This window comes from Lepisosteus oculatus, chromosome 4 (genome assembly GCF_040954835.1).
Source record: "Lepisosteus oculatus isolate fLepOcu1 chromosome 4, fLepOcu1.hap2, whole genome shotgun sequence".
Classification (NCBI taxonomy): domain Eukaryota; kingdom Metazoa; phylum Chordata; class Actinopteri; order Semionotiformes; family Lepisosteidae; genus Lepisosteus; species Lepisosteus oculatus.
The window spans coordinates 64,992,631-65,005,761 of record NC_090699.1 but is presented as its reverse complement, the minus strand read 5'-3'; the positions used below and the strand labels follow the sequence as shown (position 1 = coordinate 65,005,761).

General features: G+C 53.0%; 1 protein-coding gene across 2 annotated transcripts in view; it reads right to left on the bottom strand.

Annotated features, from left to right (window-relative positions):
* Positions 1–13,131, bottom strand: part of cacna2d2a (calcium channel, voltage-dependent, alpha 2/delta subunit 2a) — a 253,399-nt gene that overhangs the window by 18,566 nt on the left and 221,702 nt on the right. Inside the window, exons 15-23 of one of the 2 annotated variants that reach the window (XM_069189531.1) lie at positions 8,892–8,981; positions 8,651–8,716; positions 6,570–6,644; positions 6,068–6,142; positions 5,206–5,277; positions 4,458–4,529; positions 3,764–3,825; positions 2,859–2,935; positions 1,654–1,674 (exon numbers count right to left, since the gene is read on the bottom strand). In XM_069189531.1, coding sequence (XP_069045632.1) covers positions 1,654–1,674; positions 2,859–2,935; positions 3,764–3,825; positions 4,458–4,529; positions 5,206–5,277; positions 6,068–6,142; positions 6,570–6,644; positions 8,651–8,716; positions 8,892–8,981 — 610 coding nt within the window. The remainder of the gene's footprint in view (positions 1–1,653; positions 1,675–2,858; positions 2,936–3,763; positions 3,826–4,457; positions 4,530–5,205; positions 5,278–6,067; positions 6,143–6,569; positions 6,645–8,650; positions 8,717–8,891; positions 8,982–13,131) is intronic. The other variant, XM_069189532.1, reaches the window with a different exon arrangement.

Genomic DNA, 13,131 nt, shown 5'->3' with positions numbered 1-13,131 from the left:
TTTTATCATCTCGTGTTGTAGTCGACGAACAAAGGGAATAATTAGGAGACAGAACTGGAGATTAGGACAGAAAACATCAGTGGGCCCACCAGTTCTACACTTTCTGTAAGTCCCACATGTTCCGTTCCACATCCCTCCTCTCGAGGGCGCTCCTACCCTTTTCTGTTACCGTTTAGGTTCTATGATTTCCCAGTGTGTCTTGTTTGTATTTTGGTTTAAAAGCCTAGCGTCTCCGCAGCTCCTGGCTCGGCACCGGAAGAGGGACGTCCGAAGGCCCGCCTGTCCAGCGGCCCTGGAGCACCATGAGGGCATAGGGCCTTCACCGCGGCGTCCTGACCTCCGAGCCCGGGTCTCGGAACGCCTGGTCCCGTTAAGGTTTAAATTTTTCTGTGGTCCTTGATTTCTCTTGGCTCCCCTTCCCGGGGATTTTAAGTGTCTTTGTCTCGGATGGATCTCCCGGTTCATGGAATATGGCCTGTGCCCCGACCACCCTTCTGGACCTCCCTGAACTTGGTTGCTTTCGCATTCCCCCCCCGAGACCCGGATCGCCGCAGTCACCGCCCCCTGCCTGGCGACCCGCCCTAACCCTGCTGTGTCCTCCCCTGAGGTCCTTCTCCAGACTCTTCCGGATTACACCGCCACGCACAGGGTCTGAAACTACACGCGACAACGTGATTCTCCCGAGCACAAAAATCACGCGGGAGGGAACGGCCTCACCCCGCGACTTTGCTCAACCTGCTGACTGGTAAAGAGACCCCTTTCTGCGGCAATGCCCACTACAGACTGCACTATCCAAACGAGCAAGTGTCGCGCCTCTTGAGGAAGCAGAAGCTTGCTCTCCTCGGCCTGCGGGCCAGGCTCAGTGCCTTGGAAAGATGAGAGCTGCACGGGTCAAGATACTGAGCGCAGAAAACACCTTCCCGACGCCCAGCGTAGGGGGGTCGGCTCGTGACCTTCCTCTGTGGTGCCGGACACTTAGGCTGTGCCGGTTTATCTGGGTTTCACACAAGCCGGACAGAGGAAGGAGTGAGAGAGAGAGATAAAGGAGAGAAAGAGAGGGAGGGAGGGAGGGAGAGAGAGATGCCAGGAGAGGGACACGTAGTCAGACGTGAGGAAATCAGAGCATTTCACACGGGAGAGAAGGGGAGGTGAGAGGGGAGGGGAGGAGGAGGAACAGAACAAAGTAAACACACTGAAACTGCAAAATCAAAGCAGCTGAGTCTTTTAGTTCTTACAGGGGGTCGCTTTTGGATTTGTCTTTTTTTTTTTCGGCTCCAGAGAAAAGTGTGAAAACTTCAGCGGAATTAGGGGTGGGAGGGGGGGGGGGGGGGGATTTTGTGAAGTGAAGGAGTCCGAACGGGAGAACTGACAAAGCCATCGCGCAACTCTACAGACATGTGGCCTCGCGGAGGAGTGGGGGCGTGGGGAGAGAGGAGTGAGGGGGTGTCGGGGGGGGGGCGGGGTTCTCGTAGGCAAGACGGGCAGGAGGAAGAGGAAGAGGAGGAGGGGAGGAGGAAGACGAGGCAAGCAGGCTTGGGACGGCGAAGGAGGGAGGAAGTGGGTGGGTGAGTGAGGACAGGAGAGGAAGTCGGGGTGCAGGGGGAGAGAGGGGGTGAGGTGTGGGGTAAGTGGACCAATATTGAGTATACTTGCCCTTGTTAAAGATGTTTTGCACTGTGTGAGTCCATCAGAGAAGAGTAGGCAAGAAAAAAAACAGGGGGTTCGGGTAGGAAGGGGTCACAGACAATATTTTATTCAATTACTATTTGAATAAAAATATTGTTTTCTTCAAAAGAAAGTAAATCAAAAACTCAGTCATACTGAAACAGAAAGAAAAGACAAAAAGTTAAAGAAAAAGAACGAAAGGAAACGATACCGAGAGAAAAACCGTCACGCCCAGGAAATGATAAAATCCAACTTGACGACAATAAGACGTGAAACTGGAAAGAAAAGCCTTCAAACAGAAATGACACAAGATCCAGTAGCAAAAACCCCCACAGCAGCAGCGAGAGAGAGACAGACAGAGAGAGAGAGAGAAGAAGAGAGAGGAGAGAAAGAACGGGAGAAGAGCACCCCCCGCCCCGCCCTCTGACCCCGCTACTGAACAGACGCGCCCATGCAAAATAAAATGTCAGGGAAGCAGGGAGGAGAGGGGGGCTCTGTTTCTTTCTTGGCCGAGGAATGATTCCAAAGCCGACAGCCAAGCAGCAGGTTCAGGAAAGCGGTGCAACACAGCGCGCTAGCGACCGCAACGGACAGAGAACAGAAATCAAAGGAACAACTCAAGAGAGGAGAAAAAAAACAAACAACAACTCAAAAGCAGAACGAAATCAAAGAGACGCACACAGAGAGAGAGAGAGTGAAAAGCATGCGAGTTTTCACAGCATCGTAACCTTCCGATATCAAGCTGCTTCAGAATCATTGCATGGGAGAGAGAGGCGAGAACATTGCGCAAGAACAACAGCACACAGAAACCAGTACAGCCCCCTCCCCTCCCAGCCCTGTCGTCGTCGTTCACTCAACACGTTCTCCTGCTGCTTTCACCTTCTCGCTTTCCGTTTTCTTCCATAAGAGAAGAAAAACCTCGCAGAAGATAAAGCGAAACGTGGGACGGGGCAGCGGAGCTGGGGGACGGGGGGAGGGGGGGGGGGGGATTGGCGTGTCTAGTGCCCGTCCGGGGTGGGAGGAAGGCTCTAGTGTTTTCTTCTCCCTTTCTCTCTTGGCGGGGGCTCGTCTCGGGCGGTCTCGGTGTTGGGCCGAGGCCAGCGGGGAGGCCGTTGGCGAGGGTCAGGGAGAGAGCGGTTGAAGGGGTCGGGGGGGTTGAGAGAGGCGCGGGTGGCGACGACGCGGGTACTTACACTGCACCTGCAGGATCTGGTCGCTCACGTTGGCGCGGATGTAGTATTCGCTGTAGGGAGGCAACACCAAGCCCAGGCTGCAGGGGTGACAGATGTGCGGAGGAGAGGGGGAGAACGGGACAACCCAGTCAGAATGGTACAGTACCGCGCAGTTCATTCCCAAAGCACTCTCCTCGAACCTGAACTTGAACTTTATTGCCACGTGTAACCGGTCCATGTACTGGTACAGTGGAATTCTTAATGACAGAAAGTCTCGCGATTGTTAAAACAAGTGTAAAACACAAAGTGCAGACAGTGCATCAAGACAGTAGGCAAACAAACAGTAGACAATGTACAAGCAAACAAGTAAACAGTTTCAATGTAAACAATGACTGGAGAGGTGCAATAAATAAGAAATCGTGATGAGGTAGAGGGTGTAGGTGTGTTCCGAGGGGCATGGCCAGATGAGTTTGCCAATCGCACTGCGATCTGCTCGCGGGCTTGGACTGGGATTTGCTTTGTTTCTCCGGTCAGTCCTGGGCATCGGAAATATCCGGCTCCCGTTCCCAGCGGCCCCAGCCTCTCCTCATCTTGCCGGGCGCTAGTTCTGCCCGGGCAGCCGGTCTGCACTGAGCTCCCGTCGTGCTTCTTGTCGCTCCCCGTGGTGCTGATGCTGCTTGGAAGGACGGCGCTCGCTCGTGAGTCTGCGGCCGTCAGGCCTTACCTGTAATCCCCTCCGCGGCGACAGACATTTCCCCAGAGGCAGGGCAGTGAAAACATGGCTTTATGATGTGAAATGCAGACAAAACCCAAGGGAGAAACAGGAGCTCTGCACACTAGCTGTACATGTTCATGTTGGTGTTTGGGGGGGGAGTGAGGGCGCTGTGAGGTGCCTTCCTCCCCATCCCCGAGCCCAGGCGCCTCACCTGTAGTCTGTGCCATTGACAGGTGTCCAGGTGTACGTCCGTACAGCCTCATCGATGTACCTCTGTGCGGAGAGACCAGAGAAGCCCATTAACGGAGGCCATTCAAAACCTTCAAGAGCCGGACTCCGCTATGCGCTTGCTGAGTAAGCTGTGTAAAAGAACTTCACGTCTTTCATGGGGTAGAAGCAGGCAAAAGGCTTCTGTAGAAAAACGCTGCTCAGGAGTGTAGTTATAAAAAAACTCCAGCGGACTCTACTCCTCTCCCTTCATCATTCATCTATTCATCTCAGAACGCCTGCTGTGTAGAAGACTTTGCCTGAATGATTTGGACTCGGTGTTGTGTACTACGCGGGGGTATTTCCGAAGTGTTTTCAGCTCAGGTAATGCCTGTGCTACAGAAGCAGTGGTGTGCTAGTGGAGTATGCATTTCACCTTTCCAGTCACTAGTGTCCTCACATTAGAATCTTTTTGCTGCTCACGTACTGTACAGTACATGCTGTGAGACACTGCCCTGTACTGTGGATTTTTAGTCCTTTCTTTTGGATTAAAGAACGTCATATCAGTAACACTAAAAGAAAAGCCAAGTGCAATGGTTTGTCACTTCTAAGGGGTTGGCCCTCTGCAGGCCAGAGGTCATACACCGAGATTACCGCACCCCAGGGGTACGCAAGAGTGGGGCGTGCCGACGACTTGCCTCGTCCACGGACTTGATGAGCGTGGTGATCCTCTTCTGCCCTGAGTGCCCGTCGATCATCTTTCTCCGGATCTGAGAAAGAGAACGGAGCAGACCCTCAGCAGAGATGCTGAACACCCCCACCCTGGTTGGGCAACGCCAGCAGACAGTGTGCCTCCATCCTCCTTCTCTTAAAGCGAAGGGCCGGCCTCGCGGTCAGCGCGTGCCCTTAAACATTCAGGCAGGACGTCACGCAGCCTCTCGCCCTCCCTGCTGGCTGTAATTCCTGCCCGGGGCAGCTGGTTCGCACACACAGCACGCCCTGAAAGAGGAACCCCAGAGCTTCTGACAGCGCTCGTCCGCAGTTGGCAGCTCATGTCACACCAGTCTGGAAATGTCCGATCTGCAAGACAGTCCCTTCTGGAAAGCAGCTCTGCCTCCCTGCTGTACAGTTTTATCATGGCAGCCAGCTTGACACACTACTGTTTTATGTCTTGTGCTGCAGTAACAGCAGGGGTATCAGCTCCAGCCCCGGGCCCTGGGCATGCCACGCCAGCTTTTCAGGTGAGCTCTCTTATGTAGCTGAATGCTTAATTGACCTAACGATTCTTCAATTGTTTCCACAAGGTTTCACAGCGTACTTCAATTTAGTTCAATTAAGGACTCGATTAAGTGAAGAGCCCAGCTGGGAAGCTGGGAAGCTCCCGGGAGACGGAACCCCAGCGGCACTCCGTGCTGCTGCACCGGCGCGGGGTGACCTGGATCCTACCTCCTCCTTGTTCTTGTCCTCCAGCTCCGCGTCCAGGAAATCCAGGGTGACCGGCTCTCGGAAGTTAATGATCTGGCGGGAGGAAGAGAGGGTGAGAGGGTGAGACGGAGGAGAGATCCCGGAAGAGGCAGGACGAGGCCGAGGCCGAGAAGGAAGACGAAATTGACACGGTGATGTCCGCTTCTGGTCCTGCGTGCTTGCAACAGCTATAGACAGACAGATGCAGGCAGGTATGGTATATACAGACAGGTATATACAGTACTGTATGTACAGATAGATGCAGACAGGTTCAGTATATACTGTAAATATACAGTATATACAGACCGGTGTAGACGGACAGTATAAATATACAGTATATACAGACAGGTGCAGGTGCAGACAGGTACAGTATATACAGACAGGTATATACAGTATGTACAAATAGATGCAAACAGGTACAGTATATAAATATACAGTATATACAGACCGGTGTAGACAGACGGATACATAGAGGACAGACAGACATGCAGACAGGATACACACATAAATTGAAACATTTTGCTAAAAGTAAAACTCTTGGCAATCTTTTGGGATGTGAAGGAATGCATAAATGCAATTAATAGTGTTGTCAAAGATTCAAAACACAACTACTATGGGGGAAAAAAGTAATCGAAGCGTACAGAAGACTTTTTATCTTTAAATACCCCTCCTGCATTTCAAACAATTTGAAATCTAACTTGTTTTGACAAAACATGTCAATAAAAAACCATTGAAAGCTACGACAGACTTGTGTTGTAGACAGGCAGACCCCCCTGCATTAGCTCAGGAGCTGCTCTGTGATCTATATCACAGAGAGAGATGCACGCTGATTCCTAGATGTTACCTTGGGCTGCAGATTAGGGTGTAGGAGCACGTAGCCATTTGGATCAATGGCAAAAATGTACCCATTGGCTCCCAGCTGGAAAGACAGGAAAAAAGCAATGGAAATCAGGATTTTAACTTGGGAAGTTTGATAACGTTCGTCAGTCCCCATTCCAGGACTGGACTAACTGCAATACAGTTAAGGGCCGTACCATATATTCACACCTGGCTGGAATTTGAAAGAGATATAAACCCAAACCCCAGATGAGTAATCCTTGTGACCATGTGGAGTTTCCGAAATTGGGCCTTCAGCTCATAATCAGGTTATTTAATTTAGTCATATTCAGTCAAACAATGACCTCCACAGTTAACAGGGTGAAACCAGTTGAATTGGTTTTTGATGGTCATGTCAGTGTCCTTATAAAATGTAATTTAAAAATTTAAAAATTTTAAAAATATATCCTTTTTAAAAACTGTTAGTGCGGTCTAGTCTAGCTCCCTGCATCCATCAGCGCCATACGTACGTTGTAGCGCGGAGTCAGCTTCTTGATGTCGTTCAGAGGGATGTCCACGCCCATCACGCCCAGGATCAGCTGGTTCTGAAACAGACAAGCCAGGCCAGGAGGGGTTAGACTCCAGACCAGCCCATGGAGGATGAAAAGCCTGCTCCCTCCCGTCCTGGGCCAGCGATGGCACAACGAGGGGACGGGGGGAGAAGGGGTGTGCCCCCCTGCAGGGACGAGCCAAAGGGTCCAGACAGACAGCGTCCCCCCGTTAAAAGAGTTTCTGCTCTTATCCAGCACAGATTCCTGCCAGCAGGATCCTGCCCTTTGGAAGGTCGAACCCGGGTCACACAGCACACAGTGCACCTGGAGGGGCGATCATGGCAGTGCTGCGTCTTTCTGTGCTTCATGCGCTCACAGCTCTGTTTCAGAGCTTTTAGACCTGAGTGCAGCATTTTACGCCGAAGTTCAGGCGGGGAGCTGCGTCAGCACGCGCAGGCTGCAAAGGAACAAGTGATGGCTTTATTCCCTGCTGAGAAGAGGGGAAAGAAAACACAACAGTTCGGCTGTGGAGGCTTACACCCGGAGAAGGCTCCACAGCCCAAACATTGTGTTTTCTTTCTTCTCCTTTCAGCAGGGAATAAACTGTTATTATACAGTATCTCATCAGCAGACAGGGCTACGTCCATTGGAGCTTCATGGACTTCCAGAGAGATGACAACCGCTGGGGAGCTCACTGTCCGTTGGTTTGCAGGATATATCAGACCTCGTGGGTCCGGTGCAATGCGTGTGTTAGAAATCCTGGGAGGGGGAATTTCTTTCAAAGAGCTTTTAATTTCTAACACTCCCTCCCGGCTCTCCGCATCCTCGGCCCCTGCCTTCGGCTCTTCCAATCTCAAGTCTATTTTCATCAACATGAAACCTGACCTTTTTCGGTTCGGTACCTCTCAGAGACAGGCAGGCAGCCCCCCTCCCCCCCCCTTCCCCACCTCTCCCCGTGAAGTCTCAGTCACAGACATCTCCCCCCCGGCCTGCTCCTTAGCTGTCCTCCGGCTCTGGGCCCCCGGAGCTGGGAGGAGGAGCTGCACCTGCTGTCCCATGATGCTGTGCGAGTCCCGAGCACCTCACAAGCCCCCAGCAGGAAGCGTCTTTTTACCTGTGTGTGCGTGTGTGTGTGTATGTATGTGTGTGTGAAAATTGCAGCAGATTTAGTGAGCTCCCCTCCCAGCTTCGCAAATTCCAGTTCAGAACTTTGCCACTTCCATCCATTTTTCCAACTGCTTTTATCCCATTCAGGGTCGCGGGGGGGAGCCGGAGCCCGTCCCAGCCAGCAGTGGGGCGCAAAGAGGGGTGCCCCCGGGCGGGACGCCAGCCCATGGCGGCACACGGCCAAAGTGTGCACGCCGCGCTCTTCGGCAGGTCCTCCGCTCGAACGCCACCTCGCCGTCCCGAGGACGGAGCCTCAGGGGGTGACCCGCCAGCGAGCGGCGCGGGCGCCGGGCCGCATCAGAGCTCGCCGGTCGCGGAGCACTCAGCGGATGGCTCAAAAAGCACTTTCTAGGCTGGCGCCTCGTTTTTTGGAGGCCCTGCTGCTAAGAAACAGCATGGCACAATATTTTCTACAGTAATTATTTGTTTCTAATGAATAAACAAACACATACGTGTTGACAGTCTTTCTTAATTAAAACCATTATTTCACTGCCAACTGGAAAGATCTAAAAAAAAAAAAACCCTTGTCAATGCGGCTTCCTTGCCACCAGGGGTCAGTATTGCTCCAGAAAAGGACCGGCGAGCTGGAACAGGCACAGCCAACAGTGCCAGACGAGCAGAAGCACAGGCGAACTGCACTGAGCTGCCTTTACCGAAGGAGAGGGTGAAAAGGGCTTGGCGATGTACACGCCAATTTACAAGCCAACGAAGAATTGGTTTTAACAGACATGCGGCACACAAAACATGTGGAGAACGAGGAGGAGAGGCTGGGCTGTTGACCTCATAGTCCTTCCTCAAAATTCACCTTCCCGGATATCAACAAAGTCATTCACGGCAGAAAAAAAAAAAGGTTTCCAACTCACGACAGTCAATTATCAGAGCTCTCTCTTTACCTGCGACTTGCCTTCCACGGTCAGGTTGAAGACGGGCATCGTCCCGGTCACCACCAGCCCCAGACCCTGCAAGCACAACCCAAAAGAGAAGCTTATTTTTAGAGCCAGCGCAATGAGCACATCGTGCGTCCCCCACTCCCAAACAGGAAGAGCAATGAAACTAGGACACCGGGCCATAACTTGCTTTTTCTTGGGGGGTGGGGGGGTGCTTTGAAAAAAACAAACTTGAGTCTCGTCCTACCAAGGCGTCCTGGTAGACGTTGGTCCACTGGACCTGCTTTGCTTTGTTCCCCGCCAGCACCATGGGACGTCCCAGCACGTCCAGGTACTCCTGAAAGACACAGACAGGACAGGGGACCTCTCAACCACGGCCAGTAAGAGCTCCCTACACCGTCATCGGTGGCCCAGCCAGTTCTTCTCTTCACTGTCACACGCTCCTGGGCAGGCACCGCCAGCTGTCCATGTTCGCCCCCAGTGTGGGCACGCCCAGCTGGGAGAGACCTCCCCCCCCTTTTGGACCGGCCAGGCTTGGGGTGCCCACACACTGCCAGGCCGGACAGCGGGCACGGGCACACAGAGACGCGGGTCTCTGTCACTCTGCGGGCTGTGGGCGTGGTACCAGGCCCGCGCCCGCCGGTCTCCGTTCACAGCTGGCCAGATGCGCACAGGTTGTGAAGGACCGGGCTGCGGGCAGCTCTGGCAGCGTTGCCGTCGACGCCACCCATCAAAACCAGGGCGGCGGGATCGGGTGATGCCCCCGACGTCAGCAATCGCCGCCCCTGCCAGGCGCTCACCTGCTCGCTGAAACACCTCAGGCTTTAAAAACGGCCGCGCTCCCGACAGGAAGCTGGAAACAGAGGGGAGGTTCAAAGTACGACAGGACCACTGCCCCTCTCCAGACAGACAACTAGGGGCCGAGGTGAAAAAACAAACCAAAACAAAGAAGAAGAAAATGTTTTCCTCGTGCCGAGGTTTTATTGCAGTCTCTGGCGGATATGATTTAGGAACCATATGGCCAGCACGAGAGAGACGGGGACCGAGTACGTCTCTTAATGGAAGCCCCCGTTAAAGAAGAGAGAGTTTAAGTGGATAGATGGTGCCGTTAACTTGGCAATTATAATAATTAAAAGCAGTTAAATATCAGAGCAGAGAGCGCTGCCAGATGCTCGATCATATGATCACAGAGCCTGGGAGGAGCTGGAGAATAATTTGCCGAGCTGCTCGAGGGCACGCAGCCCGTAAATCTCCGAGGTGCGCCCAGTCGCGCTGCCTCTGCACACCGTCACAGGCGAGCCATTAAAAATAAAGAAAGCATTAAGAGCAGACTGCAGTTTGTGCCAACGGGCAACCATAAACCAGTATATCACAGCTGCAACAGTTCAGCGCAAGGCAGGGAACAGCACAGGGTTCGTGATCTTCTAGTCTATCAGAGCTCCTTCCCAAACAACTGGCCAGCCTGCAACAATTACACAGGTTCCGCACACTCGCTTGAGGGGTGTGATAATCACTCTTCAAGATCCAGGAGTGCCAAGGTTCCTTCTCAGGGGCGTGCGTGGCTTGGACTATTTCTTTTCCTGGAAAATATCCTGACCTCACAAGGCCACTCATATATGGATTAGATCTAAAAAAATGATCAAAACAAATTGTCTGTAAGACAAATCTAAAGCTAACGAGGTGAACTGATTTCAGAAGCACTGGGTAGGTATCCCAATATTGCAATATCATTAATTCAAGTGGCCTTTGAACCTGTACAGTTGGGACATTTTTTTGAAGCTATTCAAGGGAAGGACTTTGCTGAAGATCAACAATAGCAGCACGCCATCCAGGATTCGAACCCACAACCTTCCAGTTAAAAGTCTACATCCCTTACCACCAGTTCCACACTGCTTCAGTGAGTGATGAACAAAACCGTAGCTTCTGTATGGTACCATCTGCCATGTAAGACAGGGTGCAGGTACAATTTGAAAGCTTTCTGAAAAAACTCTGAAAAGCAAGTGCCACCGGGTTCTGGAAGGATTTCAGCATTCAGAGTGCAGTAGTGTTGTGTTTGTAGAAGTTTTTATTAGTTGCAGTGTGAGGGGAGGGCCTGAGAAATGCCTCAGCAATCAGTCTGTTATGACAAACTCTGGGCAGCACTGGTGTCTGGAAGCTACACTGTCTGCCTCTGTGGAGTTTGCAGCTGTGCTCGTGGAGGAATGGGAGCTCTGATCATGCATCAGATCAAACTCCACAGAAGCGTAAGAAAGAACAGCTGCAAAAAGGAGGCTCCCTTTCACCGAGAGTGGTGGGTGCCTGCGACAGATTGTTCAGCCAGTTTTTGCTGGCAGAGGTCCAAGCACAGACAACAAAAAGCAAAGAAATGTTCCGCAGCTGCACTGGGAAAACACACTAAAAAAGGGACAAAATGATAAAAACGCTAATGTCTTCCAAGAAAATCTAGAGACAGTGCCAATCCAGTAGCTAGCAAAACCCCCGCAGGGGAGAGACAGTGCAGGGGAGGCAAACACCAAGACAAGACAGAGACGTACCGCACAGCGGCCAGGAGACAGCAACAGGGAGACAGGAGACACTGGAATGATGAAGAGCCTAGCTGGGGTAGTTACTCATCTGCCTGGTGAGCACTCACAGTCACTCCCCAGTCCCTGACTTATAAATTACACTACATCTAAAACCGCACGGCTCAGACCTTCAGTTGCACAAAACCTTCAAGAGCATTTCACCTGCTTCCCCTGGAAAAGAAAAATACTGAAGCTGCCTGCTGCCGGCTCGATTCAATTGATCTCAGGCTCCTTAAATGACATCAAAGATAACTGTAGGACTGCCTCACCTTTCCCAGTCTGTCGAATAGCCACTGGGGCTACAAAATCTCACTGTGACTCACCCCAGCACAAGCATGGCCAGAGAGATACGGTGAAGAATGACTGAAACACAGGGTAAAGATGAGCCAAAGCAACACAGTATGATGCATCGTCACTAATTACTATTACTAATGATACTGCCATGCAAATTGACCTGGGGATTCCTGATGATAACGGCTTCATCCCGAGGACCAGCCGGGTCACCAGGCGGCACTGTGTTCAACTCAAGTTTCTTTTCTTACCATTTCACATATCCTGTGGGTTTTTTTCCTGGAGAAACAAGGTGCTGACAAGCGTGGCCTATTTTATCATTAGCCCACTAAATCTCCTGGTTAACACGCCACAGGGAAACACTTCATTAAAACGGTGACAGGCAAACCTTTCCTTTTTCCAGGATGTAAGGAAAACCGCCAGCTGCCTGGAATGATCTCGGGATGAGGAGGCGGTGGGTGGAAGGGGGGGGGGTGAGGATGGGGTAGTTCAGCCGATATCTTCTGCATTCCCACTCCTGCTGAATTGCCTGCCAGCTCCGATCTCGCTCTCTCCCTACGGGAACTGTGAGCGTCCCAGCAAATTCCCGGAATTTCACAGCCCGGCTCTCGTGCATGCTGTGGAAACCTGCACCCCCTCGGGGTGGGGTGGGGGGGGGGGAGTTTCTGCGCTGGGGGGCTCTGTGGTGGCGAGGTTGGCACTGCCAGCTCAGAGAACCCACCCACCCCAGCCTCCATACACAGTCCCCTTCAGAGCCTGGGTGCTGTGCTCCTGCACCCGCCCCCCGCAACCCGCCTGACTCCGGCTTCCTGACTCCCATCGGCCCCTCGGGCCCGACTCCGGAACCCCTGGACGGGTCCGACGCGTCTGTCTAACCCCTCTGGGGGTCAGGTTCGGCTCCCCCTGCTGACGCACGTTCGGCATGGGGTTTCAGAGAAACAGCAAGAGACGATGTACAAAACGATGACAGCCCGAAACGGGGCAGGACTGCATGAGAACGTGAGGGCATCGTGTAAAACGAGGCTGGGAGCGGGCGAGCCGGGGAGCCGGGGGGGGGTTTCGAGCTCCGGATTGAAATATCTGCGTCTCCTGCTCGTGTCTCTTTGAAGCGGGTAATTCCATGTGACAGGAGGATCGGCTACGCTTCCCCGCGCGGGGTCGAAGGTTAATAGACTGCTGGAAGGAGGACGGAGGGGGGGGTCAGAGAGAGGCGGGTGCCAAAAGTCTTTCATTTCCTCCCTGCGGAAAGATGCCTGCAAGCCGGGACGACACGGAAAGAAAACCCTGGGGAAGGTGAAGCCGGATCTCGGATCTGCTGCACTGAGGCGTCTCTCCCAAGCCTCTGGCCGAGCTCCATCCTCCTCAGGACCGGCGAACGGCCCAGCCGGAGACCCGGGAGCAGAGACCTCAGATCGCACGCTGGCCTGAGGAGGGGCTGAGCGCTGCTCGGACAGCAGTCTGGGGACAGCGCTGTCTTCCCCCTGCGGGCCGGTGGCCAGACTCGGGCAGCAGACTCAGTCTCCCCAGCTCTTCCTCCTCTGTCCCTCTCTGTCTCAGGACAGCGTCCCCAGCTCTTCCTCCTCTGTCCCTCTCTGTCTCAGGAAAGCGTCCCCAGCTCTTCCTCCTTTGTCC